At 41.0% G+C, this 21059-nt stretch overlaps 1 protein-coding gene across 2 annotated transcripts in view; it reads left to right on the forward strand.

Moving 5' to 3' along the window:
• Positions 1-21059, forward strand: part of LOC147018594 (splicing factor 45-like) — a 63920-nt gene that overhangs the window by 22100 nt on the left and 20761 nt on the right. For both annotated transcript variants that reach the window (XM_085898391.1, XM_085898392.1), the window contains exons 4-8: positions 2350-2504; positions 6099-6199; positions 10940-10996; positions 12272-12410; positions 16054-16205. In XM_085898391.1, coding sequence (XP_085754517.1) covers positions 2350-2504; positions 6099-6199; positions 10940-10996; positions 12272-12410; positions 16054-16205 — 604 coding nt within the window. The remainder of the gene's footprint in view (positions 1-2349; positions 2505-6098; positions 6200-10939; positions 10997-12271; positions 12411-16053; positions 16206-21059) is intronic.

Here is a 21059-nt window from a genome sequence, read left to right on the forward strand (position 1 = left end):
ATGTAAAATTCCTCCCTTAAAAGCACTAATTGAATGGAAAGTGAAACCCTATTGAGCTGAAGTGAACACGTGACCGGTATTTTCATCTTCACGAACATTTCCGCCTTCTTCCTTTGAATCGCTCGCACAAGACTCATAGTGATTCGGCTCCACAATCCCCCCCCCACCCCCCAAAATCGTTTCTATTACTAATTGTGTCTCCAACCGTTCCTTCAAAATCCCACTGCTCACTTTCAATATTCTGAGAACCTTCAGTGTTGCTCGTGACCGTGGAATCGGTATCGAAATCCGAGCCCGACATGCAGCGGTTCTCGTTGTAATGCCACCGTTTGGATCGAGGTGAGTTCATCATGTGATATCACTGGTGAAATTGAAAATCGACACAAGGGCTTTTTTGACACTTTGTGATTGGCAAAAAAATTGCAATTTTTTTTTTCCCCTTCCAATTAGACCGTGATTAATGATTCTCTATGATTTTCAGAAAAAAAACAATAAATTTGCGGTTGGGTTCCCCTCTTAAGGCCTTCAACCAAATTATCATCCCCACTCTGGACTATGTTACTTGCTTCCCATCTTGCTCCCCAGTCAGTCATCGTGTTGAAGGGTCTCCGTTATTGGCATTTCCTGCATCCTTTGCTCATGGGATGTGGGCAGTGAGACTCATACATAACATTTGCTGCTTATCCAAGAGTGGTTATCTTGAGCATCTCCTGTTGGATGTACTATTTCCATAGTTTTGGAAACCACAAATATCGTAAAGTTATGATGTTTAAGCTTGGAACGTTGGAGGGATTATATGATTGTTTTGTGCAGCCAGAAATGCTGTATTCGTGTTTAATTATATTTCATTTTTTTTCCATTCTTGTTGATTATTTATCTTCTTCATTAATTTCTGATTGACTATGTTCTAAGCAGTGCACACCACCATGAAGTGAGCCTGTGGACAAATTGGACATCTGCCTTTCATTTTGCAGATTTAAATGAAAGATACTTGGAAAAACAAAAAAATGTTTCATGTTAAAACCAACCCGAGTCGTCAAAATGTTGACGCAATTGCCGAGTGCCGTTCACCCCTGACTATTTGCCGAGTGGTGTTCCTCCCCCCCCCCTCTTGATTCGTAAAAGTGGCGTCCTCCCTCCCCATCCCCACTGGTCAATTTGTGCAAGTGGGGTCCCCTCCCCACCTCCTCTTGATTCTGTTGATTGGCATTCAGAGGCCTCCCTTGGCTCTACTCGGGCAGCCTTAAATCTAACCCAGATGTTAACACCAGTACTCTCCCAATTTCCATTCTAGAGGATTGGTTCATTTACCTTTGTTTTGATCACTTCGTGCTGTGAAGACATTCCTGGCTGTCTGTCCATTTCTGCTGTTTTCTCCTGCCTTTGTTACCTACGCCACCGAAGGTGGACAGAGGTTATGTTTTCATGTCTGTCTGTCTATCTGTCTGTTTATTTGTTTGTCTGTGAACAGGATATCCTGAAAAGTTGTGGATGGAATTGGAAGAAATTTGGTGGAGAGGTTGGACGTGTGATATGAGCGAATTGATTAGATTTTGCTGAAGGTCCATATCCGGATACGAGATATATACATTTTAAGTGATTCTTCACCATTGAGTGATGGGGCTAAAAAAACGATGGGGCATGTGATGCGGCACGATATCTTGAAAAGAACGTGATGGGGCACGATATCTTGATTTATACTGTATTTCAGGTTCATCCCATCTCGTCTTCAATTATCGATTGCTATTTCAGGTGATGAGAATAATCTGATTAGATTTTGGTTCATATCTAGATCCAGATTCAGCCCATCAGTGGGATGCAAAACGTAAAGCTGTTCAGTCTGGCAGAGGTATGCGCTCTATCGAGTGCCGTTCTATTTCTGAATGGTACATTTGGCAAAGTTCTTGTTATGTCTGCAGTGTCTGTACTTTGTTTTGTCCTTTGCTTTTATGTTCTTCTTTGATTTATTCCATGATTTTTGCTCAGATGGACTCTGAATCCTGCAGTGCTATGCTCATTTTGGCAAACCACCATGATCTGGACTGTGTTTTGTGCTGACTGTATGTCACGCCACAGCTTTCGGGTAAACGTTTTCAGAGTAAATAAATATATAATTCGGTCAAATGGATGAATAGTGCAATCGATGTCCATTCATAATAGTTTATTGTGACGATTGAATTTGTATTAGTATACTAAGTGAAACCTTTGTGTTGGATTGTGTGGCGTCTCCTTGTACTTGTAACTTTCAGGGATTCACTGATGGTTGGACCAAACTATTGGCCACTGTTGGTACCATTGTTATTATGATTCATTCTCTTTTTTGATTTACTTTGATTTAATTTGTGGCAGGATGCAGCTATCCTTGGAGAGGCATTATGCTTTGTGGCTGACGAATACGATCCCCTGTATCCAAATGACTACGAGAAAGTTGTGAAAAGACAGCGTGAAGAACGGCAGCGCCAAAGAGAAATTGAGAGGCAAAAGGACATGTATGATCGAGAAAAGTGAGTTTGACATGCTTAATGAATCTTCGTTTTATTTATCCTTCACCATCTTAACACTGAGAGGATTTAATCGCCAGCCAGTTTTGTAAGATTATGAGTACCATTGTACCAGTGTAGCTAACCATTATTCTACAATCTTGATATTCCTTCTCTGTTAGGATAATAAAGGTCTTTTCGAGTGAGCCTTTTATCAAATATGCTAATTACCTCCACCATTGAAGGAGGTTATGTTTTCACCCCATCTGTCTGTCTTTTTGTTACTTGCAAAATCGAAGATTTTTTCCAAGTATATTGTTTAATCGATTTTGTTATCTTGCCAAAACGAAGTTTTTGCAAGATCTGTTACTTGGTAAGTTTTTTTTTTGTTTGTTTGTCTGTTTGTCTGTAATCATTGGATTTTTCACCTTTATATCACTCTGTAGAGCACAATTCTCATCGGAAACTCTTGTGGGTACACATATCGTAGTATTATTACAATACCCTTCAGCACACATAAAGGTCAAGGTCACTTTGCGGTAAATCATGGAGGTCGACGAAACCCTTATTTTTTGAGTAATTTTAATCGAATCATCTCCAAACTTTATGGGAATGTAGTATATGGTCTGGCGCTCAGCTGATTAGTTTTTGGTGGCGATTGGCCATGACCTTCATGGTTAGCGCCTGAGGTCAAACATATTTGACCCCAAGGTCAAATTTTCAAGTTTTAGTTACCATATCGTGTAGTACCTCAAATTGAACACCTCGATGAGTGCTTTCTAGATATGTCAAGCTTGAGACATTATGACGTCATTTGGTGACGTTATGAGGCAAACGCATATTTTTCATGGTTACTCTGTAGAACAATTCTCATCGGAATCTCTCGTAGGCAGATATTCCTCAAGGAGTCGCTCCTGGTGGATCGCAGCTCTGTTCACCTCAGTGTGACCTTAAAGAAGTCACACGTGGTCACCTTTTGGCAAGATTATTCTGTTTGTCTGTCTGTCTGTTTGTCGCCGACAGGTCACAATTTTAAACCGATCTTCACGAAACTTCACCAAATGGTGCAGTTTGTCATAAGGAAGACGCCTATTGTTTTTGAGGCCAAAAGGTCAACATAGTCCCAAGGTCAACAACTGAAGTGGTGTTTCTAAAATCCTCAATTTTCATCCGATTAAATTGAAATTGAAGATTTATATTTCAGGTCACTGAATTCAACCAGCCAATTATTTTTGAGGTCATCATCGAAAAAAAGGTCAACATAGGTAAGTGGTCGAAAAAAGAAAAAAAGAAATATATCTTCACCAAAAAACCTGTGGATGGATTTGGATGAAACTTGGTGTATGGGTTGGGTGTGTGACAAAGACTAATGTTTTAGATTTTTGGTGAAGATCCGGATGCGAGTTTTTTTTTTAATTTTTCAAGTGATTCTTCACCATTGAGAGAGAGGTGCAAAAAAACTCCACTATATATCACGATGTTTCAAAAAGTTGTGGACGGATTCGGAAAAAACGTGGTGGGTGATTTGGGTAGGTGACGAGAACAAGGCGATTAGATGTTGGTTAAGGTACGGATGTAGACCCGGTTTGCCAGTGGGATACAAAATGTAAGACGAGATCAGGATCATGTTTCTGGGCATATCTCCTGCTTCTGATACAGCCTGGCATCCTGCCTGCTCTCCAAACTCTCTGCTTATGGCGTCGAAGGCCAACTCCACACATGGCTTCCTGACTTTGTCGACTCTCGTATCCAATGTGTGGCTCTCAACGGAACCCTTTCATCTCTCCCTGTCAAGGCTGGAGTGCCCCAAGGCAGTGTTCTGGACCTAGTCCTATTCTTTATCTTCATAAATGATCACTATGATTCCCTGGAGAATCCCCTTTATCAATTTGCTGAGGACTCCACCTCTGCCGTGACATCCCTCATCATTCAGACAGGCAGGCCGCAGATTCGTCCCTCTCTTCAGACCCTCACAAAATCACAAGGTGCTCAAAAACTTGGAATATGTCTTCCAATTCTGACAAATCTCACGCTTTCACTATCTCCAAAAGGACTGTCTGGCAAAACACAACCCCCCTCCCCCTCCCCCTCCCCATCGACTTTCTAAGCAATCTTCTTGAGGAAGTTCAGTCATTCAAACTCCTGGGTCTCATCATCAGCCATGATCTTTCTTGGGCAAACCACATTTCAAAGTTTGCCTCCAAAACCAGCCACTGATTGGGCATCCTCCATAATGCAAGGTCCTTTCTTGGCACACCTCAACTCCTATCCACCTTCAAGGCCTTCATCTACAGCTCGATGTAGTACTGCTCACCTCTCTGTGTTGGCTCCCCTGCCTCACACCTTGCTCAGCTTAATGCCATGGAAGCCAAGGCCTTTAAGATCATTGGAATGTCCCACGCTGAAGCTGAGTCTGTGGACCTATCACTTTGCCATCACAGACAGGTCGATGGTCTCTGTCTTCTACCACCTCCTTTCTAGTCTTGCAATCTCTACTCTTTCTGTGCTTTGTCCCCCCCCCCAAGGTTTCTGCAGGGCACAAACTGTTCACCATCAATCCCTTTCAAGGGAAACTCGCAAAATCCAGAATCACTGCTCACCTCCACTTATTTGTTCGTCTTTTTCCCACCCGTGGAACCAGCTTCCACATTTTCTTCAATCTCATTCTTCCCTCCAGGTCTTCAAGACCACTGTTCATCACCATTTCAGATCATCCCCAATCAAAAAGCATGATCTTTTCTACCCTTGTTAACCCCCCACCCCGATCACCTCACCCAGACCCTTCTTCTTCATAATTTCCAGTTTTCCCTCCTGAAAGTTTTTTTTTTCTTCTGCATTCATATTGTCCTCCCCATGCATCCTTTCCTGCCCCTCATTCCTCCCTACACCCATTGTTTGTCCAAGTCTGTATCTACCTTGGCCTTCCCCTCTGCCTTTGGTGTTTCCCCCTCTCTACTGTTCCTTTTGTCATGTTACTTCATGATCCATTTTGTGTACTCGCTCTTCTACAAGCCTCGACTATGTATACAAAAAAAAAGTTCAACCTGGTGGTAAGCGCTGGACCGAATGCCCTTCTAGTCCATTTATATTCAGTAATATCTAAACTCCAATGCAATGTATCACAGCTGAAATATTGAACACTTCATAGCAGCATTCTTCCTTTTTGTGATTTAAATGTTACAAAGTGTTGTAAAGTCAAATGTCACAAGGACATGTTTAAGGAAGACTAATTTTCTTTGTATTTCCGAAACAATGAATCTTGTTTTGCTGAAATTTTATTTACTGTATTCGTATATTATTGTATCATTTCAAATGCAGAACATCGACATCTGTTCCAAGGGCAATAATCCACTAAATCCGAGTTATTTGATAAATTGTTTCAGCAGTCGATGAGTGAGTGGATCCTGGAATTGTCCAGTTTTACTTTCAAACCAACTTTATTGAATAACATGTATTTTGTTTGGTGAATTTATCCTTCGTCAGACTTCCTCGTCTGCCTTTGGCATTCTTTTTTGAGCAGCTATAATTTTGTTGAAATTTGGATTTGTGTTCCAATGTTTGTCTGCAAGCTTGCTTCCTCATAGTTAAGAATCTACTTTTCTCATACATTATTAAAAGGAAGAGGAAGGAACGACCAGAAGGTGGTGGCCTTGTCCAAGGGCCTGACTCCGATGATGATGAGGAGGATGATGAATACGAAGCAGAGAAACGGAAAAGAGGTAATGAAATATGCTGGGGATTTGTGATTTATTTCAATGCTAGTTCCTGACCATTCTTTAAATTTCCATGTCTATTGAATATTGTTGGGTTTTTTTTTTTTATTAAGCAGGAGATATAATGTGCTCTATACCAATTACACTGAACAACAAAAAATTTTTACTGGAGATGTGTAAAGTGATTTAGACTAATTTGGGTACGCTGATTTCAAAAATCATAACCGTTTTGCTGTATCACGTCAGGATTTTCAGTAACAGAAATATTCCCATTGCCTAGAAGTCAGGATTTCAATGAAATTTACAAAAATTCATTTATTCATTTATTTCATCATGAATGCTTCAAAATTATAGAAATTACAGAAAAACTCCACTAGAATGTAATTAAAAATGCTTTAGGCATTTGGCTTTGCGTTTGTGCTGCTCTGTGTCAGTTTCACGATGCAGGAACCAGCAGAAATCGCCCATCATGTTCGGGTTGTGCCGCCCTTGGTAACGCGTCTCCATGAGTGAAATCTCTTGGTGGAATCGCTCGCCGTGCTCGTCCGAGACTGCTCCCAAGTTGTCAGGGAAGAAGTTCAGGTGCTGGTGTAGGAAATGGATTTTCAGGGACATCCTGGAGCCAAGTTTCCTGAAGGATTCCAGCAGCTGCTGCACTATTTCTTCATAGTTGTCCGCGCGCTCGTTCCCCAAGAAGTTGTCCGTCACAGCTTTGAAGCTCCTCCACGCTGCCAGCTCTTTGGGGTTTAGAGTTGTCGGAAAAGTTTCGTCCTTCATAATCTGTCGGATTTGCGGTCCAACAAAGACACCAGCCTTGATCTTGGCCTCCGACAAGGTGTTGCCAAACTTTTCCTTGAGGTATAAAAACCCACACCCATTCAGATCCATTGCCCGTACAAAACTTTTCATCAAGCCGAGCTTTATGTGGAGTGGTGGAAGGAAAACCTTGGCTGGGTCGACAAGGGCGACATGCTTCACGTTGTGTCGACCAGGTACATGCTCTTTTCGCTCTTCCAAATCTTTCTTCGTCCAGTGATTCTTGTCGTCTCTGCTATCCCAGAGACAAAGGAAGCACATATATTTCGTGTAGCCTGACTGCAGCCCTAACAACAGCGCCACCACTTTCAAGTCTCCGCAGATGTGCCTGTTGAAGTCATTGTACTTGATGGAATCAAGCAGCTGCCGCATAGTCTCATAGGTCTCTGTCATGCCGAACGCATGAGCCAGTGGGACTGATGGTTTCTCGTTGCCATTGTGGAGCAAAACAGCCTTCAAGCTGTTCTTCCCCGAGTCGATGAAGAGGAGCCAGTCTGCAGGATCGTGATCGCACCCAAGTTCTTTCAACAGACCGTTGATGTCACTGCAGAATGTCATCGTGTCTTCCATCTCAAAGAACTCAGCCATGTCTCTGTGACGTGCTCTGAAAAAGGATATCTTGGTGTTAGGTTCAAGTAGATTCCACTGCTGCAGCCTTGATCCAAGCAGCTCTGCCTTCGCCTTTGACAGCGAGAGATCTCTTACAAGATCATTTAAGTCTCCCTGGTTCAGAAGGTGTGATTCTTGAGTGTCGGGTTCAAAAGGTTCATCATCACCATCCTCTTCACCACTGCTTACAGCTATGTTCTGATCAGCTGGAGGTGTTGGAACGGGGTTCTCGTCATCATGAGGCACAGGTTTACGAGCAGAGACGCAGTCAGCGTACTTGATGTGACCTTTATTCTTCTTGTTGAAGCCGGCGATGCTTGTGCAGCAGAAATAACAATCATCATGATGATTCTGCGGCTCACGCCATATCATGGGCACCGCAAATGGCATGCTCGTGCGCTTGCCCACCAACCACTGAGTCAAGGTTGTGTGACAGCTTGTGCAGCAGATGTGTGGTGCCCAGCTCTGTTCTTGGTCCCCCACCTTACACCCGAAGTAGTGAAAGTAGGCGGCCTTCATTTTCACTGCTGTAGATATACTTCGCTGTTGATCTTTTTTGGTATACCGACCACAGACATAACAGAAGTTGTCAGGATGATTGGTACAGGAACGCCTACTCATCTTTATCTGAAAGAAAGAAATATAACACAAGTTAACAACAATTATACGAAATAGACATGTTAAAGACATATGTAAATTTCATTGAAATCCTGACTTCTAGGCAATGGGAATATTTCTGTTCCTGAAAATCCTGACGTGATACAGCAAAACGGTTATGATTTTTGAAATCAGCGTGCCCAAATTAGTCTTAATCACTTTACACATCTCCAGTAAAAAAAATTTTTTGAAATTTGTTGTTCAGTGTTATTATTATTTTTTATATCGAGATCATGACTTGGAAAATCTGGAGAAGAGGGGGCAAAATATTTAATTCCTCCATTTTCCTCAACATTGTACATAATTACAAAAACGGTGAATAAAGAGCAAAGATAAAAGCTGTTGTCGATAGACATACTGGAGAATAGAGCGGAATATGTCTCCACTTTCTCACGTCCTCAAATAGGGCCAATGTGTCCAACATGCATGAACTTGTCTGGTTCACGGCCCTCAATGCTGTATCATTATCATCCACTTCATTCATAGAGTATTGTCATTTTTCCGAGTAGAGGCTGACGTGTCCCAAGGCAACATTTTGGGATGGGTTGTCCTGTTCCTCGTTTATACATTAACCAGCAGAGTACCCGCCCTCTGCATTGTCGTATAACACCACTCCGTACCGAAGGACCAGCAGCAGAAGCTTCCTTCTGCTGCCGTGAAAAGTTTCAGATGCTGGTCTAAAATAAAATAAAATAAACATGTCATAAAATGCAGGCAAATCTCACATTCTCACCGTCTCTCCTGAAGGATTGTCAAACAAACTTATGTCCACCATGAACCAATAGAAAAGATTCCGTCTTTCAAACCGCTACGATTTGACACCAGCGTCGATCTCTTGAGCAGAACATACACCAAAGCTGGTCCACAAAGGCAGCCATAGACTGGGCATCCCCTGTCATGCCATGCCTTGTCCTTTGTTGCCAAATCTGAACTTCACATAGCCTCCAAAGCCTTTCTCCATAGCTCAGTGGAGTACTGTTTTCACCTAAGTGCTGATGGCCCCGCTTCAACCCATCTCTTGGATGCTAGGGAATCCAAAACTTTCAATGGCACATCCCACAAAGAAACAGAAGGGCTTGCTCATCTTGGGCAAATAAATGGCTTATCTTTCGAACACCAAGGTAGGAGCAACTAACTCCTTGTGAAACTCCCAAAATCAAGACTCAATTAGCATCTGCACTCAAATATTTCTCTCTTCCCCTTGTGGAACTTCCTTCCTCATTCTGTTCACTCCCATTTTTCCTTCCAGGAGGCTTCATGTTGTCAGTATGAAGCCTCCTGGAAGGAAAAATGGGAGTGATCAGAATGAGGAAAAAAATTACAGTACTATCTTCGATCATTCTCCAATCCTATCCCTAATATTTTCTACCCTTATTAACTTCCCCCCCCATAGCCCCCAAATCTCCCCTTCACTCTCCTTTTCGTTGATCTCCCCATCACATCTATGTGTTGACCCACTTTTGTTGTATTGCCTTGTAGATGTTGTCATCCACTTGTTACTTGACAAAAACATTTTTTTTTTGCCAAGTCTGTTTGTCACACATTTTTTGGCCACAGTTTTCAAGCAATCGTTCTGAAATAAGTGATTCTTCACTCTTGAGAGATGGGGCCAAAAACGATGAAGAGCACGATATTTCAAAAGGTTATGGATGGATTCACACGAAACCTGGTGGACAGGTTGGGAGTGCCACAAGGAAGAATTGATTCGATTTTGGTGAAGATCCGCATCCAGATCCGGATGTGATAATTATTTAATTTTTTAAACTGATTCCTCACCATTGAGAGTTTGGGCTAAAATCGACATTGCATGGTATCTCAAAAAGTGGTGGACGGATTCGGATGAAACTTTGTGGACAGGTTCGGTGTGTGACGAGGACTAATTGTTTCCATTTTGGTGAAGATCTGAATCCAGACACAAGAATTATTTCATTAAGTGATTCTTCACCACTGAGAGATGGGGCCAAAAACAATGTACAGTATGGCATGAGATCTCAAAAAGTTGTGGACGAGTTTTGACAAAACTTGGTGGATGAGTTGTTTAGGTGACAAGAACAAGCCGATTCGATTTTGGTTTCGGTCCGGATTCAGATCTGGCCTATCAGTGACATGCAAAATGTAAACGATTCAGCCTGGCGGAGGTTTGTGCTCCACCGAGTGCTGTTTCATTTCACCAAGTGTCACTCTGAACGATTTTTTTTTTCATCCAAATTATCATTGCAAGAATGCGCAGAGTACATTGACTTTGTTTTAACCCATACCTACAGAACCGTACATGCTGTCATCATACATTTAGTATCATTTAAAGAATATTTATTGCTGATTTTACCCCAACTGTCATTTTGTTGTGGCAGGCCACATTTTGTTTTACCACCATGTGCAATCATTTTCATTACCTATACATTAGAATGTGCATAAGCCCACGAGATGAGAAGAGAAGATTGCATGAATGGAGTGCTCATAATATTTTTCACTGTAAATGAAATGCTGATGAATAAAATATGGCAGGTTTCTGTCTATTAACCAAAGAGCTGTTGCTTTGAATCTCACATGTTATGAAAAGTACCAGCAAGCCTTATTATCAGCAGTTTGACACGATAATTTAATTTAATTTTACTTAACAGCAAAATGTCCACTGTCTAATTGCTATTTTTGATTTCCCCATAGTTTTGGGAGGAGCAACCATTGCTCCTCCATCCTCACTCATGGATAGAGATAAATCACGTGAGTGTTTTGTGGTCAACATAATTTTGCATTATTTTGGTTTGTGCTCAATGCAACAATCTTTCAAACATATTCTTACAAACAAATGATTGTGTGTGTGTGTGTGTGTTTAACTAAAAAGATTTTGGTTCAACAAAAGTTTAATATCGACTTAAACAAAGACATTTTGAAGAACATTACCATAAAACCAATAAAAAGAAAACCACAAAGCTTTTCGTTGTGCCCTCTTCAGCTGAAATTCGCACAAAGCGAGTGAGTAATGAAGAACAGTCGATAGAATTGACTTTGTTGATAGGTGTCTGATTGGACGTTCTCTACCGATGCGTCATCACCTCCCAACGGTCTCGGTGGGAGGAGCCTGTTCAGTGTTCAGCTCTACAGTTGGGGGTAGCAGAGTCTGAAGCGGAGCCGCTAAGGCTGTTGTAGAATCTTCTTCATAACCATCCGTGATCATGAGACGAGTTCGTGTTCCTCTCGTTCATTTTTAGATGCTCCAGAACATCGGTTCTTGGAGATTAATTTGTGCGTGCCCCATAAACAACTTGACCAGTTATGCCTGAATGCAATTAGCATGATAGCATTTTCACTCAAGAATGCTGGGCTTGTCAATCGCATGTGTACTGTTGTACAGGTCAAAGAGACAAATGTTCGAAAAGACTGTTGATGCTAAAAACACAAGCCTCTCAATGGAGCCATTTAAGTGACATGAAAGAAGATGCACAATAAATGTTCACTAGTGGTTTTGGTATCTGAAAGCTATCATGAGAAAATTTGATTTTCATTTTTGGACATTTAAAATATTAACGATTGTGGAGGATTGCTTTTTATCTGCGGAAGATTGTGCATATCGTGTGCCGAGAGAAGCTATTGCCCAATGCACCATGTGCAATCTCGACTGTACAGATCAGGGAGGTCCTGTGAAAGCTGTTTGAACCAAGCTGCACCTTCTGCATAACTGCTATGATGTTGCACTTGAGCAGTTGTTAAAAACCTGTTTTAAAATGTAACACAGATGTCTAAGCACATGACAAACATGATTAGTGGTTTGAGGGGACGTGCATTATCATTAGGACGGGAGGACAGTTTTTATGATCATTGTTATATCGTGGAGTTTTTATTTTTTGTGCTTCGTTGTTTTATGGGCTACTTCATGATTTTATGAAAGCCAGATAAGAATGAAGAATGAAGTACCATCATAAATCTTGTTTATTACTTCCATTAAATTGGATGTCAGTCAATTTGATAACGCTTGTGTTATAATGTTGTTCTGTTCAGCACTTCCTGTTGAAGAGGATCCCATGAGGCATTCAAGGATGGGTGGGAAAGCGGCCATTCCACCACCAATCTATGATGAAGGAAGTGAAAGATCTCGTTCTCCTCCTATCCTACCAGGAACATTCCTTTCCAACATGGGGTGAGATGTGCCCAGTTGTTGAAATGTCTGAGATTCTTCCTTTTTGAAGGACAGGTCCTATCGTATAATTATATTGTCTCACCATCATATAACATGTACTGTACTGTGACATGTTTGATATTCCTGGCAAGATTTCACTGTCGACAAACGTCGTTTTTATCCACCGTGATTCATATTTGCTCATTGTTTTTCTTTCATCACGTACTTCATCAAATTTATTAGTTTATGGATTCCTGGGTTGGGATGGGGACGAAGCAGAATGAGGAGAACAGTGGGGCATGCACAGGGAGAGAAACTACCGAGGTGAGAAATATATATATATATATATATATATATATATATATATATATATATATATATATATATATATATATATATATATATATATATATATATATATATATATATATATCTCAACGACTCAATAGGATTCTGAAGATATCCTGAAGACTCAATAGATCAGTGGGCCATTGCCGTGTACGTTATGAGGTCCTTGGGTACAAGTCCTGGGTTGTCAGAATTTTTTCACACTAGCCCCATGCTCATGTACATATAAGATTCCCCAGAATGAGTTATTCCATTATTTAAGTGTTAAGTAGACCATTGCCATTTGTCCAGGGGTTCGGGGAGGAAAATGTGTTGCGAGGATAATCGGTATATCCCCGGTGTGATCTTACTTTGAACAGTACTTGATAAGCTGTGTGTATGCACGGTCGGGATGAGATTTCGTGCAATTTTCCAAACTCAGAGCCAAAGTACTACTAAACTGCAGGTTTGTGTTCAGATTCATGGTCAGATTCATGTTCTGCAGTGTTCAAAAGATAAAATTCAATTGAAATTAAGTATTTCCTCGATCAAAGACTGACGTCTCCAGACAGAGTGAACCAATTGCTTCACTGTGCCTTTTGCTCGCACGCAGGGTAATTATGATGGCTGTTTTAAAATTTGCACATAATTTTGGACCACCCTGTGAGCGAGTCTATTTGCTCGTTACTTGGTGAGAAAAATGTTTCACCATGTATGTTGGTCAGTAGCATTTGTTTGTGTATGTATCTATTTGCTGTTTCTCACATGATTTTTGGCCACAGTTTTCAAGCAATCGTTCTCAAAATTTATCATCTCTGCAGGTGACTGGCCAAGGACAGCAACGCATAATTTTGGTGAAGATCTGAATCTGGATCCGATCTGAGAATTTTTAAAGTGATTCTTCACCATTGAGAGATGGGCTCAAAAACTATATGTAGCACAATATCTCAAAAGGGTATGGATGGATTTGGACGAAACCTGGTGGACCTGTTGGGTGTGTGACAAGGACCCATTAATTCAATTTTGGTGAAGATCCGAATTCTGATCAGAGAATTTTTCAAGTGATTCTTCACCATTGAGAGATGAGGCCAAAAACGATGCATAGCACATTATCTCAAAAGGTTATGGATGGATTCTGCAGAAACTTGGTAGACAGGTTGAGAGTGCTACCACGAAGAATTGATTCAATTTTGGTGAAGATCCGGATCCTGATCCGGATCCGAGAATTTTTTTTTAAGTGATTCTTCACCATTGAGAGATGGGGCCAAAAACTATGTCTAGCACGAGATCTCAAAAAGTTGTGGACGAGTTATGACAAAACCAGGTTGATGTAAAAACAAAGAATAATAACACATCCAGTGACCGCATCATCTTCCAGCAAAACGCTCCTTCTGTGTCCGTCATTCTTCATTCTAAAGGGTTCCTCCTGTTATACAATAATATAAATCGTGGAGTTGGAACCGCTACATTTAGCTCCAAGTCCTGCTAAAAGGCAAATTATGATTAAAAAGACACAACGTTTTACAAGTTTTAAATTTTTGTTCCAAACAAATATATTATCAGCTTTCCAACTGCACGATTTTTATTACTCTGTATTTTTCTCTTTTTTTACGACAACTGTACCAACAGCAGGAGCCCTTTGAAATAAAGCGTGACACAAACAAATGGACGCACACATGCACGGTGCTTTTTGGTAATATAAAGTGCAAATAACATGCTGTGTCCCATCTCGTGTATAAAAAAATTAAATGCTCCATAGTACAGACAACCGATCACAGCGTACTATAACATGTGTTGTTATCACTGTGATTAGTTGTCATTTAAGCAATCAGAATGTGTCATACCTGTAGAAGGGATATAAATGTATGAGCTATGTGCATACCTTTGAGGGTGACAAGCAAAACTGGGACTGAGGACAAAAGAAGCAGTCAAGGAAGAAAGCCCAAAACTCTCCAAAAGTTATGTTAAGTAGCTCAGGGTATGTTCTCTTATTCTCCATGATAGATACGATTCATTTGGGATTTGTGAATGATTGAGTTGAAAGTAATTGTGTTGACATTTCCTCAAGATCAGTACGATGCACATGACCGCAAAGTGGCCCTGATAGATGTGTAGCCTTTGCTGAGGAGAGGCAAAACTCAGTAAATGTTTTTCTTCTCACACCAGTCACTCAAACTTCTACATGTAGGAGGTCTATATTCTTCTGTTTCCAAGATTTAATCCATCCCTGTGCACTATATCTGGCATCACTGCCTTGTAGTCTATGTTCATGCTAAATGCAATGGTCAGCTAATTATTATACATTGCTTTTTTATGTGTCCATAACTTGGGGTGTTGAAGTTTTTTTCACATATGCCAACAGATAACAAGCGGTTAAGCCTTTGTGTGCACGGTTGCTCTTGCATTGCTGTTTGGCATCCGAAGAGAGAGTGGCTGGTCTGTCTTTTTCGACTTTGCAGAACTTGAACTTGTTCGTTTAACCAAGTCGTGCCATTTTCTTACCTGGAGTACAGTTTAAAACATGACCCTGTATTTTTGTATTATTGGAAGTTTCCTCAGTGGGATTACAAAGTGCTACAACCAAAGTGAAAGATTTATGGAAAATCAACTTGGTGGAAACGAAGCAAATCCGATTGATTTATGATGGCATTTCAAAACAAGTTGCGTTGATCTTCCGGGTGCTTCTGTCTCAGCCCTTATTGGGCCAAAAAGAAACGAGTACCGTGCACTAAAATGTCAGTTTTTTCACCTTTCTCCTCATTCCTACTTTATATTTTCTTCCCTTCTCTTTCTTGTCTCAATTTGCTCCCTCCACATTTTTTTTATCAGTCCAATTCGTCCAAATTAGCGAGTTTGCTGACGTACACATTTTGTGAAGCCCATCCCCACAAAAAAAAATAGCACGGTGTTAAATCGGGACACATGGATTGCCACTCTGTCAGTCCTCGTCACCCTATCCATCGGTGTGAAAAGTGAGTATCCAACCAATTACAAACGTCAATCGAGAAGTGCGGATGGGCACCACCTTGCATAAAAATTGTTTCATCTGTGTTGTCCCATTGCAGAATTTTTGGAAGAATATATACGTATTATGTAGATGAGCCTACAGGAAATATATCAACTACTTTATTGTTGCAGGAGGAAGGTAGCAGGAAAATTAAGAACTTTTTTTTGTTTGTTTGTAAGGTAAAAGTTGGTTGTAAATGGACCTCGTTGATAAAGTGAACGTTACACCAATTGCATAATGGAAAGCCAGAGAGGGGTTTGCGTGATCTTGAGTAAAACTGTTTTGTGAAGCGTCTGGTCACTTTCAATTTGATATTCTTTTTTATGACAGAGGCACGGTGGCCCACAAGATAATGGCAAAATATGGATTCCGTGAGGGTCAGGGCCTCGGCAAGCATGAGCAAGGTCTGAGCACGGCCTTGTCTGTGGAGAAAACCAGCAAACGAGGTGGGAAGATCGTCATCGGAGAGATGCAGGAAAAAGGTGAGTTTGTTTGCTTGCTTTTTACTTCACGGTTATGTGTATATAACCCGTGTCTTTTATTTTTAGGAGCGGTTTTGTTTGATAATATGGAAAATAAAGTTTCATGTCGGGTAGAGCTTGTGGGTTGAGCATGGTATGGGGTGTGGGTAGATGTCATGGTGTTAATGGATACGTCAGGATGAAGTACTGTGTTCTTGCTCCAAAAATTAGGGTTGGTGGGGGTTCGGGTTGTCAACATAAGCTCCTATGTTCTCAGTACATTTTTTTTTCAATCGTCGTTCTGTCATGTTTCTGCCACCGATTGATTTTTCACTTTTTGTCTCAAAACTATTTGATAGAGTTTCACAGAAATGGCATCTTTATTAGCATCTCCAAAGAGAAGTCTCGCTGTGTTGCTCAGTTGTCTGTCCATCCACACAATAACTCATATGCTTGCTTATAAGAAGCTGAGATGTTAATTTTTGTTTCCTATAATGAAACAGAAACTGATAAAGTTTTGAGCAATGTATAAAGAAATTGTGTCATCAATGACGTGGCACCCCAAATTTGTCTGTTTAGTCTCGGGAAGGAAAACATGCAATTTTACCTACGTCTTCATCGCATTTCGCATCAGGCCAATGTTTGGCCAATGAAGTATAAAAACTTAACAAAACAATCTGCATCTAGGTTTCAACTCTGCCTTTATATTTTCACAATGTTAAATCCAATGAAGTAGAAAGTTTTGTCAAGACTTTCATAGCAGAGTTTGAAGTACACAACTTAGTTGTGCAGTACTTCACAGGTCACAAATGGAACAACCAATGAAGTGATATATTAAATTCCTGTTCTTTTTTCAGGAATACAGTTATAGAAAGCAAATCGTTTGCACAGACATTCATAGCATTGAATATGACATACTTTATCAGTTTGTTATAATTTATCCTTTGCACAAATGTTGTCATCAACAATGTGACAGTGGCACCATCATTAAACTGAGTAGAAGAGGATCTCTTCGCCAAATTTCTCTACATTGATAAATTTATTCCTATTATCTGCACTGGACGATTCATAATTAAGTATCTATTTTAAATGTAGACAACCCACATTGTTAATGTAAATAAAACACAAAAAAAAAATTTCCATGAAAGTCTTTTTATTGCCGTTTTAATTTGTGAACATCAAAGTTCAACATGAACTCCTACGTTCTGAGCACATTTATTTTTTCAATCGTTCAACCGCATTTTCCACTGAACGCCAAAGAAACTCCTTTGGCAAATCAGCGGAAACATGTTGCGGATGAAAATTTCTAATTCGTCCAAATTAGCGCGTTTGCTGGTATACACTTTTTGTGAAGCCCATCCCTACAAAAAAATAGCACCGTGTTAAATCGGGACTCCTGGATTGCCACCCTGTCAGTCCTCGTCACCCGATCCATCTGTGTGAAAAGTGGGTATCCAACCAATTACAACCGTCAATTGAGAAATGTAGATGGGCACCAGCTTGCATAAAAATTGTTTCATCTGTGTTGTCTCATTGCAGAATTTTTGGAAGAAAGTGTTGAAAAGCAATTTTTTTTTAATGCTCTACTTATAAAAACAAAATAATATTATGATATTTGAAAATAATATTAATGGCAATAAATAAGCTTTTAAACTCCACAAAAATGTAATGCTCCACCTGTCATAACAACAGAGTGCTGTATTTCAATCCGATATAATAAAAACTTGATGAAGCTGGCTGCGTGTGTCTGAAGCCTTCTGATCAAAATGCATTGGCTGGACAGCTGACACGACTTCACCCACAATTGTAGCCAGGAAAAAGAGATCCTACGTCTGCCATTTTGGTTCTGTAGGCCAGTGGTTCTCAACCTTTTGGAGCCACGACCCCCCCAAAAAAATTAAGTTGGGGTTCGCGACCCCCCCTCCCGACTCACACTTGAAACACACTGCAGTGACGTCACGGAGCGCGTAAAAAAAATCCACAGTGCCTGGAGCACATTGGTCCACGCCTAGGTACTACTGCCAGCTGTTAAAACTAAACAGAACTAAACTAAACTAAACTGGCATCACAAATTAATTATTTACACTCTCATGTATAACAGTAAAAACAGCCAGCCACATTCATAAAAAAGGCTTCTGTAATTGCAAAGAGCGGTATGTAGCCTATTTATGCACAGGACACAGACTGGAAGATTGAGCGACCCTCTGCTGCAGACAGAGGTTACTATCACACATGGCAGCTACCAGACGTACACAAACCTTGCATTACTGACCAAAAATATACAAAACAACAAAACAAAAACGAAATCAATTTGGCTTTAATTACAGTTTTAAATTTTATTCAAGATTCGACAGCACAACTCATTGTGAAGGAGGCAACAAGACTGCTTTACAAGCTGATGGGGCAATAGGCTATTATCATTCATTCTCGTATAGCTGGGCCTGCAAAACAGCTTTAAGCACAGTGCAAATACCTTTCAGTGTCCCGACAGGCTTATTATTCTCAGTTCATTCACAGTTCTTATAACAGTTATGCCTTTTGTAGGCTTGTAGCCTATTATCATTCATCTCATTTTGCATTTTCCCCTTTATAACAACGATTCTCAATGGGTTTTCAGTTTCATTTTTTTTTCAGATTGAACACAATAATTCAGATAATACTGACTCACAATAATTGAACACAATAACACACAATAATTCTTTTTTAACAGTTACATCTGTGAAGGGCACAGGCTTGTATTGTCAGATAGTATTCACTTACTCATGTTAGTGGGATGGCTGGGCCTGTTTCTTTGAACAAAGCAGCTGAATTCTTGGTTTTAAGCTGGAGACTGCAACACGAAGATCATCCTCAACTCTAATGAGCCGTGATCTGTGTTTGTTCTTGATAAATGTTAGTGAGGAAGAGGTCTTCTCACAAAGGTATGTCGATCCAAATGGAATAAGTATATCAATTGCAGCCTTTGATTGTCCTGAGTATTCTGCGGCCACTGACAGCCAGAATTCCTCCAGTGTGGATGAGGCAAAAGCGGTCTTTAATGTGCGGTCAGAGGAGAGGTCCAAGAGCGCATCCTCAAGCTCCGATGACAGGTGTCGGGTAGATGAGATGATGAAAGGCTGGCGTATCCAGTCGTTTCTCTCTGGGGTGTCGTCTTTTGGGAAGTACCTATTGAAGTGGCCAAGCAGGCTTCTGAGGTGAGTAGCAATAAGTCCTTTTATTGTTTGGATGCTAATGTCAAATTTGGCCATGAAGTCCTCAAGCTCAGGGAACATTTCTACACTGCCTTCTTCGATTCGCGCTGCCCACCGCTCAAGCTTCTTAGTAAACACTGTAACCTTGCCAGAAAGCGTGAGGACATTGGTGTTTGGGCCTTGGAGAGACAAGTTTAGACTGTTCAGTTTATCAAATATGCCTGCCAGATATGCAAGGCCAGTAACCCATGTGGGGTCGGTCAGGTGGTCAGCGAGGGGGGAGCCGCAATCTGAGAGGAAAATGCGAATCTCCTCACGCAGTTCAAACAGTCTGGTTAAAACGTTCCCCCGTGATAGCCATCTGACCTTTGTGTGAAATAGTAGATTCGTGTTCCGATCCCATTTCCTGGCAGAGTGTGGCAAACAGTCTGGTATTCACCAGACGGGATTTGATGAAGTTCACCACTTTAATTGCTGTTTGGAGAACATTGCGGAGTTGTGGCTCGAGGTTCTTTCTGGCAAGAGCCTCTCTGTGAATAATGCAACGAGTGAATTTGACATGCGGCGCCACTTCCAAAACTTTCGCTTTCAGTCCCCTTCTTATCCCCTGCATGGCGCCAGCTCCATCTGTACACACAGAGATGCAATTTTCCCAACTTAGCCCCTCCTCGCGCATTTTACTGTCCAGTTTGTTAAAAATGTCACGACCAGTGCAAGTTCCTTCAAGTGTCGAGCAAAACAACATATCCTCGTACATTTTCCCCTCGTAGCTGTATCTTGCAAAAACAAGTAACTGTGCATCACTGGAAGCATCCGTTGTTTCATCAATTTGGAGGGAAAATCTTCCACGTTTCTTCACTCGGTCAATGAGCTGCTCTTTAATGTCGTTGGCCATTTCACCAATGCGCCTCGCCATTGTGTCATTAGACAGTGGAATAGTCTCAAGTGTGCTAGCTATTTTTTCACCATGCATAGCTCTGGTCATTGCAATCGTTGCTGGGCAGATCAGGCTCTCTGCAATAGTATGGGGCTTTTTGGATTGAGCAACCAGGTATGCCACTTCATATGAAGCCAACAGGGCTTTGACAGGGATTGTAGAGTGCTCACGTACAGTCGGCTTTTGGCTGTGTAGTTCTCCCTCCTTACGACCAAAACAATCTCATGATTTGTCAATGTAGGATGGGTGTTTGGTTTGTAAATGTCTCTTGAATTTCACTGGTTTCAAGCTTTCGTGAGCAAGCACTTCTGAACACAGAACACACTGTGGATATTCCACTTCATTTTTGGCTGGGCATGTGAATCCATACTGCAGAAAGTCGGTCTGATATTTCCGACGCTTGTTGGAGGCCAAATCTGCCGCCGGTGCCTTACGTTTTTCAGTTGAACTTGTAACAGTTGGCCCACCTTCACATGTATCGTCTTGGTCCGCATCTTGAGCTGGCAGACGTTTTTTGACAAGCCACTGATCCATATTCAGCCACCTTGCAGTAGTTAGCTCGCGCTAACATTGACTTTCAGCACCCGCCACTGTGCTGCGCTCTCTCTCACATACACTCTCTCACTCACACACACACTAATTTCACTTGCTGCTCAAATCTATTTCATAATGATTACATTATAACATTGGTATGGGAGATTTCATTGAAAAATCATTTTCAAAAAACATTTATGAATTTCTTTATTA

Source organism: Eptatretus burgeri, chromosome 10, assembly GCF_056783735.1.
Source record: "Eptatretus burgeri isolate ZD-2024b chromosome 10, Ebu_testis_v1, whole genome shotgun sequence".
Lineage (NCBI taxonomy): Eukaryota > Metazoa > Chordata > Myxini > Myxiniformes > Myxinidae > Eptatretus > Eptatretus burgeri.